This window comes from Carcharhinus amblyrhynchos, chromosome 19, assembly GCF_965287045.1.
Source record: "Carcharhinus amblyrhynchos chromosome 19, sCarAmb.v2.hapA, whole genome shotgun sequence".
Taxonomy (NCBI): Eukaryota; Metazoa; Chordata; class Chondrichthyes; order Carcharhiniformes; family Carcharhinidae; genus Carcharhinus; species Carcharhinus amblyrhynchos.
In genome coordinates this window covers 37,289,486-37,308,319 of record NC_137342.1, presented here as the reverse complement: position 1 = coordinate 37,308,319, position 18,834 = coordinate 37,289,486, and the positions used below count along the sequence as shown (strand labels likewise).

At 44.5% G+C, this 18,834-nt stretch overlaps 1 protein-coding gene across 2 annotated transcripts in view; it reads right to left on the bottom strand.

The window, feature by feature from the left end:
* The window catches only part of LOC145355465 (NACHT, LRR and PYD domains-containing protein 5-like), a 37,355-nt gene extending 18,899 nt beyond the window's left edge, over positions 1-18,456 (bottom strand). Inside the window, exons 1-4 of one of the 2 annotated variants that reach the window (XM_080207604.1) lie at positions 18,115-18,456; positions 11,654-11,717; positions 9,084-9,431; positions 3,438-3,596 (exon numbers count right to left, since the gene is read on the bottom strand). In XM_080207604.1, coding sequence (XP_080063730.1) covers positions 3,438-3,596; positions 9,084-9,431; positions 11,654-11,714 — 568 coding nt within the window. In that variant the 5' untranslated portion in view covers positions 11,715-11,717; positions 18,115-18,456. The remainder of the gene's footprint in view (positions 1-3,437; positions 3,597-9,083; positions 9,432-11,653; positions 11,718-18,114) is intronic. The other variant, XM_080207605.1, reaches the window with a different exon arrangement.
* Between the last annotated feature and the right edge of the window lie 378 nt (positions 18,457-18,834).

The window sequence follows — 18,834 nt, the reverse complement described above, 5'->3', positions numbered from 1 at the left end:
GTTTAGAAGGATGAGGGGGGATCTTATAGAGACGTATAAGATAATGAAAGGGTTGGATAGGGTAGCGGTAGAGAGATTCTTCAGAAAGGACAGCAGGACTAGAGGGCACAGCCTCAAGATAAGGGGAGGGGCAGTTTAGAACAGAGTTGAGGAGGAACTTCTTCACTCAAAGGGTGGTGAATCTCTGGAATTCTCTGCCCATTGAAGTGGTGGAGGCTACCTCGCTAAATATATTTAAGTCATGGATAGATAGGTTTTTGACAGACAAGGGAATTAAGGGTTATGGGGAAAAAGCGGGAAAGTGGAACTGAACCACTTCAGATCAGCCATGATCTTACTGAATGGCGGGGCAGGCTCGAAGGGCTAGATGGCCTACTCCTGCTCCTATTTCTTATATTCTTATGACCCATTTATTCCTATTCTCTGATTTCTGTGCAATAGCTAATTCTCAATCCATGCCAGTATAACAGCTCAAAGCCATGTGCTTTAATTTTGCTTACTAACCTCCAGTGTGGAACCTTATTGAAAGCCTTCTGAAAATCCAAATGCACCATTAAGCATAGGGCTTTGGGATCCAGCAGTCAGGGACAAATAGAGGTCAGCAGCCAGCAGTATCTGAGGAACATTCAAGCAGGCATGATTTTCCCTGAATTGGCCACTTAAAGGCCAGAGGTTGGGCTCACCATCCAATTAAAAATGCACGGTACGCTGCCAAAGCTGGAGGGACAATACGAGATCCTCAAACGTGCAGGAAGCAGCCATCTGACCTTTCTGATAAGGGAGGGGTAGATTGAGGGAAGGAGGGTGGAGGGGAAGAGATGGAAGAGGAAAGGGTCCCAAGGTGGATGTGCTCTTTACATGTTGTAATAGTTTATATTATAAAGAACCCATAGCAGTCAGGTCATTACTGTAGGGTGTGACATGGAACCACTAAAGGGCAACCTGTGCTGTCTTGCTGAAGCTAGCCAGGCAGGGAAGGCCTCTAAGCTTGCCTGGAGTGCTGACCTGCTGGGTAACTGCTGGGTGGTAGAATGGTGCCAGGAAACCGGCTCATTGGTTGTGGTCATACCCATCTGCTTCAGTGCTCAACCCTATTGGGGATTCAAAATTCAAGTCACCATTTCTAAAATGTAATCCTGTACAGAATATTGGATCAGAGTAAATTACAACAAAGATTTTCTACAAGTCACAGTAAATAATTGAGAATACGAAGAATCTGTTTCTGTGATCCTTATTGTGTAACAGTTTATTGCTCAATGACTCTGAGGTACAGTTTCAGGCTCTATTTACACACAAATTGAGTATCGATGTCAAGTAGCTCATTTCTCACTGATATTAATGTGTATTGCAGCTCTGGTGTTCAGAGCTAACTCGAACCCACAATGAAACTTCCCTGGAGAAGAGACTGTCAATCCTCAACAGAGTTAATCCTTGACTTCTGACTTAACACTTGGAGGAGATTTTAAAAATCTGCAGTCCTAATGCTGAGAGTCCAATGCTTGAAATGAAAATTTGAAAATCTAATCTCACAATTTCTTAATGTTGCTCTAAAGCAATTCTACACTGTGAAGCTATGCTTGTAATATAAATACAGTTTAAACTATAACACCATAAGATGTTGGTGCAGAGGTAGGCCTTTCAATCCTGAGAGTATGTCCTTTGGTCCCAGAATCTTCCACGAGGAAATATCCTCTCAGCATCTCCCTGTCAAGTCCCAAGAATTCTATTTGTCTCAATAAGGTCGCCTCTCATTCTTCTGAACTCCAATGAATACAGACCCAACCTCTCCTCAAGAAAATCCCTCCATATCTGGGATCAACCTAATAAACCTTCCCTGGACTGCCTCCAGTGCCAGTGTATCTTTCCTTAGATAAGGGGACCAGAATTGTTCACAGTATGTTAGGAGTGGTCAAACTAGTGCCTTTTTTTAGCTTTAGCAAGACTTCCCTATTTTTATCTTTAGTATAAGTTAACAATCACATCATACAGTTTATTGTTATTTATTTATTAGTCACAAGTAAGGCTTTAACATTAACACTGCAATGGAGTTCTGTAAAATTCCCCTAGCTGCCACAGTCCGGCACCTGCTTGGGTCAATACACCTAACCAGCACATCTTTCAGAATGTCTTTATAGCGTACATCTATAGAACTCAATTATGTCACACATTTTGCACCAATAATCATTTATATCAATAAATCTGCCAGTCTACTGTAGATCCAGTGATTGGATCCTGAACTTCCTAACTCACAGATTGCAATCGGTAAGGATAGGCAACAACACCTCCTCCACGATCATCAACACCAATGCCCTACATGGCTGTGTCCTCAACCCCTTACTATACACCTATGACTGTGCCAAATTCCCCTCCAGCTCAATTTTCAAGTTTGCTGATGACACCATTGTTGTGGGTCAGATCTCAAACAATGACAAGATGGAGTACAGGAAAGAGATACAGAATTTGGTGAACTGGTGCAGCAACAATAATCTCTCCCCTAATGTCAACAAAATGAAGGAGACAGTCATCGACTTCAGGAAGCGTAAAAGGAGAACATGCCCCTGTCTACATCAATGGGGACGACGTAGAAATGGTCAACAGCTTCAACTTTTTAGGTGCCCAGGTCATCAACAACTTGTCCTTATGCCCCCATGCCAACACTATAGTTAAGAAAGACCACCAACGCCTTGTCTCTACTTTCTCAGACTAAAAAAATGTGGCATGTCCGCCATGACTCTTACCACCTTTTAAAGATGCACCATAGAACGTATTCTTTCTGATTGTATCACAGCTTGGTATGGCTCCTGCTCTGTCCAAGACCACAAGAAACTACGAAAGGTTGTGAATGTAGCCCAATCTATCACTCAAACCAGCATCCCACCCATTGACTCTGTCTACGCTTCCTACTACATCGAAAAAGCAACCAACATAATTAAGGACCTCATGGACCCCGGACATACTCTCTTCCACCTTCTTCAGCCTGGAAAAAGATATAAAAATCTCAGGATGTGTACCAACCGACTCAAAAACAGCTTCTTTCCTGCTGCCGTCAGACCTTTGAATGGACCTACCTTGTATTAAGTCGATCTTTCTCTACACCTTAGCTATGGCTGTAAGACTACATTCTGCACTCTATCCTTTACTTCTCTATGAATGGTATGCTTTGTTTGTATAGCGCTCAAAAACATTACTTTTCACTGTATACTAATATATATGACAATAATAAATCAAATCGAAGTGACACATCATCATCGGTTTTAAATGTAACCAATATAGAAGTGAGATTAAAAGCAGTAAATTCACTTCCATATAAAGAACCCATTACTTCAGATATTCAAGAAATTTGCACTGTAATTTTGTAATAGATTTGTATCAAATTTGTATTTATATGTATGCAAATCAGTTGGTGAATGCCTAATATTTCTAAACATTTTACTCACTCTCAGGATTTTGTTGCTTCTTGTTTTGCTTTTTGCGAATTCCAAATCCAATTGCAATTAAAATAATCAGAGTTCCAGTTGAAAGCCCCAGTGGTAATTCTAATTTTTTTCTTTCCAAAGCTGGATTTTTGTCATCAATTCCAAGAATCAGTGGTTCATCTAGGATAGATGGAATAAGCAAGACATTATGGTTAAATGATTCTATTAAGAACTGTGATGCAATAATCACTCAATTTTCCTGTGAAATTAACTATGTTCAGCAGTGTGTCCAGGCATTAACGATCTCCTGATGTGACCAGAGTGGAGTTTTGAGCTGAAATACCAAATCTGCTGGTGTTTAGAGCAAAATGCCATCTTTTTAAAGGAACTGAAGCAAGGGTAAGGAACCTGAAAGTTCACTACTTCAAATTCTATTCTATTCTAAATGCCTGCAGAACTTATTAAGGAAGCTGCATGGCATCTCGGTGGCCTTTCGTAACAGCAACTAGTTATTTAGGGTAAACAAGGTGTTGATGTGGGTTTGAAGTGCTAATTAAAGGGATACTCATCATTTCTGGTTTATATGCCACTGCAGTTGTGAAGAGAGTCTCTGAAACATATGGCAAGAGTTTCTTGGACACTGTTGAGGGGATTGAGCTATGAGGAGAGGCTGAATAAACTAGGCTTGTACTCGTTAGAGTTTAGAAGAATGAGGGGAGATCTCATTGAGACGTATAAGATGATGAATGGGATGGATAGGATAGAGGTGGAGAGACTCTTCCCACTCAAAAAAGACAGTAGGACTAGGGGGCACAGCCTCAAGATAAAGGGGAGGCGGTTTAGAACGGAGTTGAGGAGGAACTTCTTCACTCAAAGGGTGGTGAATCTCTGGAATTCTCTGCCCGTTGAAGTGGTGGAGGCTGCCTCGCTAAATAATTTTAAGAAGCGGGTTGATGGGTTCTTGATAAGAGAGGGGATTAAGGGTTATGGGGAGAGGGCGGGAAAGTGGAACTGAGCTACAACAGATCAGCCATGATCTTATTGAATGGCGGGGCAGGCTCGAAGGGCTAGATGGCCTACTCCTGCTCCTATTTCTTATGTTCTTATGTTCTTATGTTCACTAACGCTCTTAGCAATATTTAATCCAAATGGTCTCTGAGGACTTTGTCCAAAAAATGATGTGCTTTGCTAATCGGCTTCCTAGGGGTCAGTAGCAGAAAGGGAATACTTTGTCATGATAATCTGGTTTGAGATTCCCCTTTGTTCTGGACAAGGATTAGGAGAAGGACACAAGACTATACCTGAGCAGCTGCTGCATGAGCAGAGGGATAAAAGGGAAAGGTGATGTTTTTTCCTCTATGGATACAGAACATTTCCCCTGCTCTGGACCTCCTCCACGAGCATCTTAAATGCTTTGTGAAAAGTTGTGCACCCTCTTCTTCAGATTCTGAACCCGCTTGCAGTATGTTGTGCAGTGACAACCAGGATACTCCACACATTCTGTAGAAGTGAGTGCAAGCAGCCCTCAAAAGCTACTCCACCAAAACTGCATGTACTCAGCACTTCACTGTCAAACTTGCAGGAAGCTGAGTTAGCACCTCCATGTAAGCAAAATTGTAGTGTTCAGCAGTTAGGAGGAAAAATGTGTGTTAAATCCAGATTTCAAACAGTTGTGTCTTATTAACGCAGTGCATACTGAGCTCCTGTTTTCACCTTTTGACTAAAATGACAGCTCTAAGTTCTCCCACCACTATTGGTTAGAATTGAGATACAGGATTATTAAAATGTACAAGATACCAGTTTAAGATCTATTGATAGTAATAATATTAGGTAATGATATTAGAGTAAAATTTGAATATTCTATCTTGAGGGTTTATGGTAATACCTGTCTATTGAAACCAATGGCAGTTATCTAAGATCTTTTTATTCATTGATAAACACAGTGGGTTTCTTTGGTAAGGACAGCATTTATTGCCCATCCCTAATTGCTCTTGAAAATATAAAATTTGCTGGTTGTTATTTGAACTGGAGGAAGGTTTGTGATGGGGTTCCCCAGTGATCACCGTTAGGATCCTGTTTTTCTTGTTGTACATTAATGACACAGACGTGGGTGTAGAGGGCACAATTTCAAAATTTGTAAATGATACAGAACTGGACATATTGTGAACTGGGAGGGGGATATTGTTAATAAACCATCACAGCATCCTGGGTTTTATAAATAGGAGCATTGAGTACAAAGGGACAAAAGATCTAATTAAACTGTTTAAAACACTGGTTCAGCCTCAACGTTCAGTCTGGGAACCTTTCAGGAAATATGTGAAGGACGTGAGCACGCAGAAAAGATTCATAAGAATGCATCCAGGAATGAAGAACTTCATTAAAATTGAAATGGTGAAACTGTTCCCCTTGGTGGAATAAGTGAGAACCAGACCAAATGGATTTAAAGCAATTGGCAAAAGAAGCAACAGTGACATGAGAACATTTTTTTAATGCAATGAACTGCCTTGAGTATCACAGCTTTCAAAAAAGAATTGGATTATTATCTGAAGAGGAATAATTTGCAGGGCTACAGGGAGAAGCTAGGGGAATGACACTAGGTGAGTTGCTCTTTCAGAGACCAACACAGACAAAACAGACTGAGTGGCCTCCTGTACTGTAACCGATCAATGATTCTGTAAACAAGAAAAGGAGACTAGGGAAATTAAGATAGATTTGTACAAAATTATGACATAGAATCCCTGTAGTATAGGAGGCCATTCGGCCCCTCAAGTCTGTACCAACCACAATCCCACCCAGGCCCCATTCCCACAAACTCAGACATTTACCCTGCTGACCCCCGTTACACTAGGGTCAATTTAGCATCGCCAATCAGCCCAACTTGCACATCTTTGGACTGTGGGAGGAAACCCATGCAGACTGGGAAGAATGTGCAAACTCCACACAGTGACCCGAGGCTGGAATGAACCTGGGACCCTGGCACTGTGAGGCAGCAGTGCTAACCACTGTGCCACCCAAAAGACATGTTTAAATAAAGTAGACAAGTGGAGAAATCATTGGTCTTAATTGATGGTTTATGGGCTGGGGCTATATAGATGTATGTTTTTGGGAAAGAGACACAGAGGGAATAAGGGGACAAGCATATTGGATTTGAAGGAAATAAATTTACAGGGATAGAGCAGAAGAATGGGATTACTGTATTGTGCCATGCAGAGCTAGCACAATTTCAATGAGTTGAATGACCTCCTCCTGCTATACATTACTTGAAGGTGGTTGTGAGTCTTCTTGAATACAGCTAAGTGGTTACTAATCCATTTTAGAGGTCATTTAAGAATCAACCACACACTGGGCGTCTGGTGTAATATATGTAAACCAGACCAGGTAAAGATAGCAGAAAATAATTATTGGGAAAGACAATTTGGAAGTGACAATTTTAAAACTAGATTGCTAAGGCAGGTTTTCATCACATTCAGAAGGTTTGAAAACAATGGATAATTAATAATTGTCAATTAAATTAATCTGATCATAAACATTGATCTGTATTCATTTCCTGGGAATAAGCATAGTGAATGATATCATCTGGCTTTATCTTGCAAAGTGTTCCCTCGGTCAGTCTTTGGAAAAGGACACCTGGGGATCTATGCAAATTACATGATATCCAGTTCAGTTCCAAATAGTCATGGGATCAATAAGATAGATAGATAAATAAAATACTTGTATTTAAGCAGCATTTTTCATGGCCACAGAACATCCCAAAGCACTCTACAACCAATGAGATGTTTGTGATGTGTTGGCACACTTTAATGTAGGGAATGTGGTAGTCCACAGCATGCTCCAATAAGCAGCAATGTGATAAGCACTTAATGATCAGTAAAGATTAACTCAGCCATGATTATTCAGCTTGCATATCAATTAGCATTGTTACACTCTGGATGTTAATATGCTTATACTTGTCATGATATTGTTGTTTCAATACTTTGTGGATTGTAACTTCTTGGCTAATTGCTCACAACTCAAATCCCATCAGTTTACCGTACACACTTACTTTCTCCTTGGTTTGTTATTTACAATGGGACCTTTGAACTACTTTACTGCAGCGAGTGCTGTTAAAAAAGGGAGTGTCCTCCTTCGCTGTGGACTCTGAACCTGGTGATTTGCTGCACTACCTGAATCTCATCTGGCCTGAGTAAGGAAGGTTAGGTGAGACTAGCACTGAAGAAATTTAGTGCAGGTAAATGGGTATGGAGTGGCAATTTGATGCCGAACGCCACTACAAGCAAGTTATGGCCCATCTATCTCTTCAGATATTTATTGTTAAAGAAACTTCTTCCCACTTTTCCCTGCAGTCCATTCAGCAACTAACATTTCATTCTTTCATCCCTGCATTGCTGTAGAGCCCATGTGCCTCATCTGTGTGTCTGTCTGCCATGTTTTAACCTAAAGAGTCAAACAGTTATTCTTCTGTAATATTTCATAACTCTAAATAATGCTATCTTTTTATTCTGTTTAAATAATTTTACATGCCTGTTATTACAAGACTTCAAATTATAACAGGCAGCTTAAACTCTCCATATCTAATGTGATATCCATAATATTTCCTTATAGATTTCTAACATCAAGGATCACCTTTGCTGCTCTCCCTTGGAAAGGATATGGTGGCCAGTGACAATGGAGGAAAACATTATAGGAAATGGGATGGGAAATGAATTATTAGGAAAGTATTGACCAACATCTGGTCACCAGCTCAAAGATTCACTGAGCAACCAACAGGAGGATAAAATGTCAGAGTTAGGAGGGTACAGGATCTGACTTTCCTCTTTTAAACTTGGTTACCAGGTGAAAGAATGGGGGTAAAGTGGGTAAGAAGTACGCAATGCTGGGTCTTTACCCACTATTACACTGCTCGGGATTGTCAGGATTTCCTTCACCTGAAATGCGGGGGTGGGGTGGTTCCTGCACCTCAGGATGTGTTGATGAGATGGGTGGGCAAGTAACCAGCAATCCCATCCCATTTTCTACCATAATCAGGTGGGCACCCTCTTTGTAGGAATACCTAGAAGAAATGTGCCTCACACCTTGCACCCTTTCTCTGATTGGAGAGTGACAGGCTGGACGTGGGAACAGAGCAAATCCCTTTTCACTGACCCCTCACCCCCATCCCCCACACCCGGGATCAGAGGCGGAGATCTTCCAGACTGGTGTGGATAGCAGCCAAATGATTTTGGATTTGATGGTCCACTATATGCCTCTCAGACCAATAGATCTGAGCTGCCATTAGTTGTTATATGTCAGGTTTATGCTTGGGGACCTTTCAGAGTCTGGTTAATAACCATGGGCAACTTCAAATCAAGTTTAGTGGAATGTATCTTAAATTCAAATACAATAACAGCCTGAGTCAAGTGGTTCAAGTAGAGAGAATGATTGATAAATGAATGTTTTACTCTGTCTGAAGAGAAATTCATCCTCTGCAAAGCACAAAGGTTGCTCAATTTGTCCTACGTACCTAACAAGCTCCATTCTCATGAATCTCCCTCAAGAACAGTCACTTTTAAACACATCAAAACTGTGCAACACTTTCCAGACAATCAGGAATCTCTACCCAAACATAATTTCCTCAATAACATTTTCAAAGTTCTTTTATTTACTGCTGGGAGATATCTACGTGCTCACCATATAATTCCAGTTCCACCACATTCTCAAAGTAGCCTTTTCCATCCTGTTGAATTACGAAGCATGTGTAGTTGCCCTGATCTGACACAGTTGCTCCTTTCAGTCTGAGGGTAGCATTCCCTACGTGGAACTCTTGGGGAAACAGCTCAGTCCGTCCCCAGAACGCTGAGTCTTGATATTCTGGATGATTTTTCTCACTGTAGAAGCTGTGAACCACGATTAAACTGAGTGTTCCCTGCCAGGTAATGACAAGATCCTTCAGACTGAAGTTGACTGCAACAGGAAAGGTGCAGGGCAGCAATACGTCTTTACCTGAGACTCCATTAACCCGAGAGAAAGATCCCTCACCTAATAAAAATATAGGATGTAAAAAGAAATAATCTTAATGAGAAACATGGAGGCACCAGCTTAGCATGAAATTGACTGAATTTCCATATCATTTGCAAGCTCAGCACACACCCCTGAAAGTTTCCCACTTCTCCAGCATGATGTCACACTGTTCCCAATTAGCACAAACCTTTACAAGTGTGGTCAAGGAGCAACAGTAGTGAAGGAGAGTGAGAAAGTGAATATTGCTGAGCACGAACCCCTAGAGTGCAAAGGGGGGAGGGGGGGGTCAGTTGCTGCCATGGCGCAGGATGGGTGGAGGACTTGCATAGGTACAGGGCATTGGGGGGCTCGGACATATTCTTAGAGCCATAGGTTGGGAGGGGAGGGGAGGGTGGCCTCTGGCTAGGGCCTTGTGTTTCACGCATTACCCCTGGATGCTGAATGATCCTTCAGGGATTTCGTATGAGATTGAGTGCTAACCCTACTAACAGGCTCTGTGGCTAATTGTGGACATTCCATCCCAAGCCCCACTAACAGTAACAAGTACCAGGTCTGGCACTGTTGCTCCAATAAAGGGAGCTTAGCAGTGTTCACACTGCTCCTTAGACTGCATGATTTCCCATCACGTGATTGTCACGAGGGTGTTTCTCCACCATCTGTCTACAATGTAAGCCATTCCCAGAAGCTAGTGCGCCAGTGTCAAGGTGGGTGCACGCAAGTCTATCCTTCAAGGGTTCCCAATGGGGAACACCTCATAGCTACCATTATGCTTTATGTGAGTGTTGTACCACAGATCCCAGTCTGCCACATGCTGCCAGCAATTGCCTGTGGTCTTGGGAGTTCACACCTGGGGGACTGGCCATCTGGAGGGGCAGGCTCGTGATGCACACCAGCATGTAACTGCACTGTGGATGCAGAATGCATCATGCCAGATCATGTGAGGTAACGATATAGCTGTGTGGGAGGCCATTGGCCATCATAAGGGGACATTGGCAGTGTCCGTGGCTGCCATGGCAAAGATGTGGCAACAGTCGACAACCCATCAAGCTGGGACACGGCACTGGAAATGGTGTCTGGTTGGCAGAGTCCAGAGTTACGGGGACACGAGTTACTGGGAGAGATTGATGGGCCCAGGATGGATCATCTTATGGATTGTCTTTCTCTTTCTCTCCTTAACATGTCCCCAACCCCCCACTCACCATTTTGGAAATCGTACTTGTTGCTGCTGCGACGAACAAGGCCAACCCAGGCTTGAGGCTGCAGCACGAGGTCAGGGACCACTGTTAGTGGCCAGGACCTGGAAACCCATTGACTCGAGATGGTGGGGAAGGGGGAGGGGGAGGGCACACAGGGGATTATGAAGACAGAGACTCCACCTCTACAGGACGTACGGCCTTCAATTGGCTGCTGGTCGCCGTGTGCCACTGCAGACTACGTCTCAGCAGGGAGACTGTGAAGTACCCATGTCGTGTCCTTGCAGACCTAGCACTTCATGCGGCAAGAAGACACCTGCTTCCGATAGCCATGAAGATAATGGTGTCCGTAAACATTTACGCGCATGGGTCTTTCCAGGGCTCAAGCAGGGACTTCTGCGGTACCTCGCAGGCATTGGCACGGATGCCTTGTACACCCAGGCAGCCAACTACATCCATTTTGACATGTGCTGGGCCCAACAGGAAGCCCAGGCTGCAGGCTTTTCTGCCATCACTGGGCTGCCCCATGTAGTGGAGGCTACGGATGGCATGCTCATCGCCCTGCAGGCCCCATGGAATCAGGGAGTGCCCTTTATTAACAGGAAGGGGTTCCACTCTCTGAATGGCCAGATAGTTTGTGATATCATGCACGTATGTGCATGCCACCCGGGTAGTGTGCACAATTGCTACATCTTGTACAGCTCAGATATCCCTGGGGTCTTTGAGGACCACCTCAGGCTGCTGGGATGGATTGAGGGGGACTAAGACTACTCGCTGTGGCTCTGGCTGATGACACCCAGAGTGGAGGCCTGAGACTGAGGCAGAGATCCGTTATAATGAGGCCCATGCTGCCACCCGGTCCATCTTTGAGCAGTGCATTGGGTGAAGCTGTGATTCTGCTGCCTGAACTCTCCAATATAGTCCCCAGAGAGTCTCCCACATCTTCATGGTCTAATGTGCACTCTACAATCTGGCACAGCAATGGGGAGACATCCAGGAGGAAGAGGTGAACCAGCCAGATGTCCCTGCAGAGGAGGAGGACCTTACCGAAAAGAAACTGCTGGAGGAAGAGAAGTGACAACAGCATGATGCACAGTGGATTCGCCATGGCCTGAAAAATAAAAACCCATTAAATAAGAATAAGTAATTTCATTATTTTTCCAAGCACCCACACCTCCCTTAAACTTTCCCTCTCTCACCTTGAACCTGTGCCCTCTTGTAAGTGACACTTCCACCCTGGGAAAAGCTTCTGACTATCCACGCTGTCTATGCCTCTATAATTCTGTAGACCTCTATTAGGTCTCCCCTCAGCCTCCATCTTTCCAGTGAAAACAATCCTAGTTTATTCAGCCTCTCCTCATGGCCAACACCCTTGAGACTAGGCAACATCCTGGTGAACCTTCTTTGCACTCTCTCCAATGCTTCCACATCCTTCTGGTAGTGTGGCTACCAGAACTGCACGCAGTAGTCCACATGTGGCCTAACCACGGTTTTATATAGCTACAACATGACTTACCAACTCTTGTACTCAATGCCTGGCTGATGAAGGCAAGCATACCATATGCTTTCTTAATCACCTTAGCCACCTGTGTTACCACTTTTAGGGAACTGTGGAGTTACACACCCAGATCCTTCTGTATGTTAATGTTCTTAAAGATCCTGTCATTTACAGTAAAATTCACATCAAAATTTAATCCTCCAAAATGCATCACCTTGCATTTTTCCAGATTAAACTTCATTGCCATTTCTGTGCCCAACTCTGCAATCTAGCTATATCATGTTGTATCCTCTGACAGCCCCGGCACTATCAACAACTCTACCAATCTTTGTGTCATCCGCAAACTAACTGATCAGACCACCCATATTTTCCTCCAGTTCATTTACATATACTACAAATAACAGAGATCCCAGCACTGATCCCTATGGAACACCACTAGCTACAAATCTCCACTCTGAAAAACACTCTTCCACCACTACTCTCTGTCTTCTATAACCAAGCCAGTTCTGTATCCATCAAGCCAGCCCCGAATCCCATGTGATTTTAGTTTTTGTATCTGTCTGCCACGTGGGACCTTGTCAAAACTTATTAAAGTCCAAATAAACAACATCCACAGCCCTTCCCTCATCAATTACTTTTGTTATCTCTTCAAAAAACTCAATCAAGTTGGTGAGACATGACCTTCCCCGTACAAAACCATGCTGCCTGTCACTAACTAGTCCATTTTCTTCCAAATGTGCACATACCCTGTATCTCAGTATCTTCTCCAAAAGCTTCCGCACCACTGACATCAGGCTCACTGGCCTACAATTTGCTGAATCATCCCTGCTTGTTTTCTTAAACAAGGGAAGAACATTGGCTATTCTCCAGGCGTCTAGAATCTTGCCTGTGGTACTGCCGCAATAGGTCCATAGCAGACTCCGTTTCCCTGGCCCCGCCCTCAACCCTAGAACACCTAGATAACAAGGACATGTAAGTCAGACTCCTATTCGTTGACTACAGCTCAGCCTTCAACACTATTATTTCCACGAAACACATCTCCAAACTCCGTGGCCTGGGCCTCGGCACCTCCCTCTGTGACTGGATCCTGAACTTCTTAACTCACAGACCATAATCAGTAAGGATAGTAAACAACACTTCCTCCACGATCATCCTCAATACTGGTGCCCCAAAAGGTTGTGTTCTCAGCCCCCTACAATACTCCTATGTCTGTGTGGCCAAATTCCCCTCCAATTCGATTTTCAAGTTTCAAGTTTCAAGTGACGACACCACTGTAGTGGGTTGGATCTCAAACGATGATGAGACAGAGCACAAGAATGAGATAGAGAATCTGGTGAATTAGAGTGGCAACAATAATCCCTCCCTCAATGTCAACTAAACAAAGGATATTGTCATCGACTTCAGGAAAGGAGAACATGCCCCTGTCTACCTCAATGGGAACAAAGTAGAAAGGGTCGAGATTTGTAGCTAATGGTGTTCCACAGGGATCAGTGCTGGGATCTCTGTTATTTGTAGTATATATAAATGATCTGGAGGAAAATATGGGTGGTCTGATTAGTAAGATCACCAACAATCTGTCCTGGTCCTCCCATGCCGACACTATAGTTACGAAAGCTCACCAATGCCTCTACCTTCTCAGAAGACTAAGGAAATTTGGCATGTCAGCTACAACTCTCACCAACTTTTACAGATGCACCATAGAAAGCATTATTTCTGGTTGTATCACAGCTTGGTATGGCTCCTCCTCTGCCGAAGACCGCAAGGATGTACAAAAGGTCGTGAACGTAGCCCAATCAATCACGCAGATCAGCCTCCCATCCATTGACTCTGTCTATACTTCCTACTGCCTTGGCAAAGCGGCCAGCATAATTAAGGACCCCTTGCACCCTGGACATTCTCTCTTCCACCTGTTGGTGGCGTTCTGGCAAATAGGGTCCAGGTGAAGGCTGGGATGAAGGCACTTTATCTGAATGCATGAAGCATTCGGAATAAAGTGGATGAGCTGGTGGCGCAGATCAGCACAAATGGATATGATCTGGTGGCTATTACGGAGACGTGGCTGGAAGGTGACAGGGACTGGGAGCTGAATGTCCAGGGGTATCAAGTGTTTAGGAAGGATAGGCGGGAGGAAAAAGGGGGGGGGGGGCGCGTAGCTCTGCTGATTAAGGATAGCATCACGGTGGTAGCAAGGGATGATAAAGGAACCAAAGAGCAGAACGTGGAATCGTTGTGGGTGGAGATTAGGAACAGCAAAGGGAGGAAGACGCTGGTGGGTGTTGTCTATAGGCCCCCGAATAATGATCTGGAGGTGGGGCGGGCTGTTAACGCGCAAATAAGTGCGGCGTGCAGGAATGGGACGGCCGTAGTTATGGGGGATTTCAATCTACATATAGATTGGTCGACCCATGTTGGACGCGGTGGGCTCAAGGAGTTCTTGGAATGCTGCCGGGATAGTTTCCTTGAACAGTGTGTGTTGGAGCCGACGAGGGAGCGAGCTATCTTGGATCTGGTGTTATGTAATGAGGCTGGTAGAATTAGGGACCTTGTGGTGAAGGATCCTCTTGGGGAGAGTGATCATTGTATGGTGGAGTTTCTGGTGCAGATGGAGGAGGAGAAAGTGGGTTCCCGGACACACGTCCTTTGTTTGAACAGAGGGGAGTACGGTAGGATGAGAGAAGAATTGGCGAATGTGGACTGGGGGAGAGCGTTGGAAGGTAGGTCTGCTGAGGAGCAGTGGAGGATCTTTAAGGAGATCTTTCTTGGTGCTCAGCAGAAATTTATTCCGATGGTTACGTAGGAGGAGAGGTAATAAGCTGTGGATAACGAAGGAGGTGAAGGAAAGTGTTAAATTAAAAGCGGAGGCGTTCAGAGTAGCTAAGAGTAGTGGGTGAGAAGAGGATTGGGAGAGGTTTAAATGTCAACAAAGATTGACAAAGAAGTTGATAAAGAAGGGTAGGAGAAACTATGAAGCTGGGCTAGCGCTTAATATAAAAAAGGATAGCAAGAGTTTTTATAAATATATAGAAAGGAAGAGGCTGGCTAGGGTGAACGTTGGACCCTTAGAGGATGAGAGGGGGGACTTAGTGGTAGGGGATGGGGAAATGGCTGAGGTCTTGAATAACTTTTTTGTTTCGGTCTTCACGGAGGAGGACGTGAATAATTTGCCGGGTGTTAGCGATGGAAAGGTGGTAGGACTGGAGGGTCTCAATGACATTATTGTTACTAGAGAGGTGGTGCTCGACAGACTGGAGGGACTGATTGTGGACAAGTCCCCAGGACCGGATGGAATGCATCCGAGGGTTCTGAAAGAAATGGCGGAGGTGATAGTGGATGCCTTGGTGGTTATTTTCCAAACGTTGCTGGATTCCGGGGAAGTGCCGGAAGATTGGAAAACAGCTAATGTTACGCCGTTGTTTAAGAAGGGTGGCAGGCAAAGGGCAGGGAATTATAGGCCGGTTAGTTTAACGTCTGTTGTAGGTAAAATGTTAGAATCCGTCATCAAGGAGGAAATAGCGAGGCATCTTGAGGGGAATTGCTTGATAGAGCAGACGCAGCACGGTTTCGTTAAGGGGAAGTCGTGTCTGACAAATTTATTGGAGTTCTATGAGGATGTGTCTAGGGCGGTGGATAGAGGAGAGCCGGTGGATGTGGTCTTTCTTGAATTTCAGAAGGCGTTTGACAAGGTATGTCACAAGAAGTTTGCAGAAGGTAAGGGGGCATGGAGTTGGGGGTAGGGTGTTAGCGTGGATAGAGGATTGGTTGTCAAATAGGAGGCAGAGAGTGGGGGTCAATGGGTGCTATTCGGATTGGCGGTTGGTGACTAGTGGAGTGCCCCAGGGGTCGGTGCTGGGGCCTTAGCTATTTACCATTTATATAGACGATCTGGGGGAGGGAACCGAGTGTATGGTATTGAAATTTGCTGATGACACCAAGATTGGTGGAACAGCAAATTGCGCGGAGGGTGTGGAGAGTCAGCAGAAGGATGTAGATAGGCTGGGCGAATGGGCCAGGAACTGGCAAATGGAATTTAATGTTGGCAAGTGCGAGGTCGTCCACTTTGGTAGGAATAATGGTAGGAAGGACTATTACTTACGTGGCGAAAAACTGCAGCAGGTGACGGTGCAGAGGGACCTCGGGGTCCTTGTGCATGAGTCGCAAAAACCCAGCCTGCAGGTGCAGCAGGTGGTCAGGAAGGCAAATGGGATGCTGGCCTTCATAGCGAGGGGGATTGAATATAAAAGTAGGGCGGTCTTGCTGCAGCTGTATAGGGCATTGGTGAGGCCGCAGCTGGAGTACTGTGTGCAGTTTTGGTCGCCGCACTTACGCAAGGATATTTTGGCCTTGGAGGGAGTGCAGAGGTGGTTTACTAGGCTGATACTGGAGTTGAGGGGGTTGAGCTATGAGGAGAGGCTGAATAAACTAGGCTTGTACTCGTTAGAGTTTAGAAGAATGAGGGGAGATCTCATTGAGACACATAAGATGACGAATGGGATGGATAGGATAGAGGTGGAGAGACTCTTCCTGCTCAGAAAGGACAGTAGGACGAGAGGGCACTGCCTCAAGATAAAGGGGGGGTGGTTTAGAACGGAGTTGAGGAGGAACTTCTTCACTCAAAGGGCGGTGAATCTCTGGAATTCTCTGCCCATTGAAGTGGTGGAGGCTGCCTCGCTCAATATTTTTAAGAAGCGGGTTGATGGGTTTTTGATAAGCGAGGGGATTAAGGGTTATGGGGAGAGGGTGGGAATGTGGAACTGAGCTACGACAGATCAGCCATGAACTTATTGAATGGTGGGGCAGGCTCGAAGAGCTAGATGGCCTACTCCTGCTCCTATTTCTTATATTCTTTCTTCTGGAAAAATATACAATAGTCTGAAATCACGTACCAACCGACTCAAGAACAGCTTCTTCCCTGCTGCTGTCAGACTTTTGAATGGACTTATCTTGCATTAAGTTGATCTTTCTCTACACCCTAGTTATGACTGTTACACTGAATTCTCGTTTCCTTCTCTATGAACGATATGTTTTGTACTGCATGCAAGAAACAACACTTTGCACTGTATGATAATATATGTGACAATAATATGTCAAATCAAGTCAAAGAGGATATGAAGATATCCGTGAAGAGCCCTGCAACTTTCCTCAGCCAGCTCTTTCTTTGAGTTAAGTTTATCTCAGTCTCATTTTCTTCCTCAGTCCCTACACTTACTGGCCTGCTGTTCTGATTCCCATCCCCTGCCACACTGGTTTAAACCCTCCCAAACAGCACTACCATACCTATGAAGTGGGCTTCTGTTGATGAGTTCCCACCCAAAGTCAAACTTATTTAATGTGGAGATGCCAGCGTTGAGACTGGGGTGGGCAGAGTAAGAAGTCTCACAACATCAGGTTACAGTCCAACAGGTTTATTTGGAATCACAAACTTTCCGAGTGCCGCTCCTTCATCAGGTGAGTCTTCATCAGGTGTTGCCTAATGAAAGAGCCGCACTCTGAAAGCTCATGATTCCAAATAGGATTTTAACTTCGTGTTGTGAGACTTCTTACTGAATTTCCTTCGTCCTGGAGTCACCAGCCTCACCCACAGCCTCGATAATCCAGTCCCACTGCTGTGAATGGAAATTTGGCCGTTCTCCGTTGTCGCTGGTGCGTGTGAGACTGGGAAATTCCAGCTTTTATTTCTGGATTTCCCACAGAGCTTCCATCCGCCCGTTTGCCTAAAATTTGAGGCTCGAAAGTGGCCACTAATTGGCAGGTTAAGAGCCTCACTCGGGGGAAAGGACGGGCTTCGTGCCCAGGTTCATGGCCTCAGCAGAAAATCGGTGTGAGGTCGGTCGTCCGTCCAATCCCAGGGAGCAGGAAATTCAGGTCAGGATCCCGGAGTCGGTTTCAGCCCCACATTCAGAACCATCGTCATTGTTGGGGTGAAAATTGCAAAAGTGAAATTAAGTTGTAAAACTTCAAGATAAATATTTAACATGAATCATCGATTAAAAAATAATACACATTTACTTACAAGACTTCTCTAAATGTTGCAGAATCTTTCCCTTCTGTGATTTTGGGCAATTTAGTTTCATAAATTTACCTTCTTCACTTCTCCATTAACGAACTGCGTTGTTTATTTTCAGTTTCCTGGTTTCGATTTATCGGAACGTGAGAGGGAGTGGTCACAGTGTCAGAGTGAAAGGAACTTTGTACCGTACATTGCTGCAAATATAAAAACACAGAGAGCTCTGAATTGCGCGCTCTGTTGAAACCCATTCCCACAATGAAGTTGTTGGCTCCGCTACAGAATTCATTCTCTGCTGTGGGGTTGTGCCGATTGCAGAAGCTGCTTCAGTTTAACTAAGTTCCCTGTGTTGAGATTCAAAATCGAAACTAAATATGAATAACCGTCACCACAAACTCCCGGAAGCGGCCAATGTAAACAACTCGTATCTATAACATTGCGGATATCTGCTTGTCAGCTACTAGCTTTTGGACTCCGTCTGAGCAGTAAATAAAAATTAGAGATATTGAAAAGTCAAGACTTTCCAACTGGGCAGGATTCTGGGGGTTGAATGCACAGACGGCTGTGAAAATTCGTTTTGCCGGCCGCATCTTTCCCCAGGGCCATTTGGCCGGGAAGAGGTAGAGCAGGGCTGCCCACCCACAAGTGACAGATAGTTAAAGGCGTTTAAAGATCACAGAGCTTTTGTCGAGAATTGGAATTTTCCAGTTACCTGCTACTTCCCCC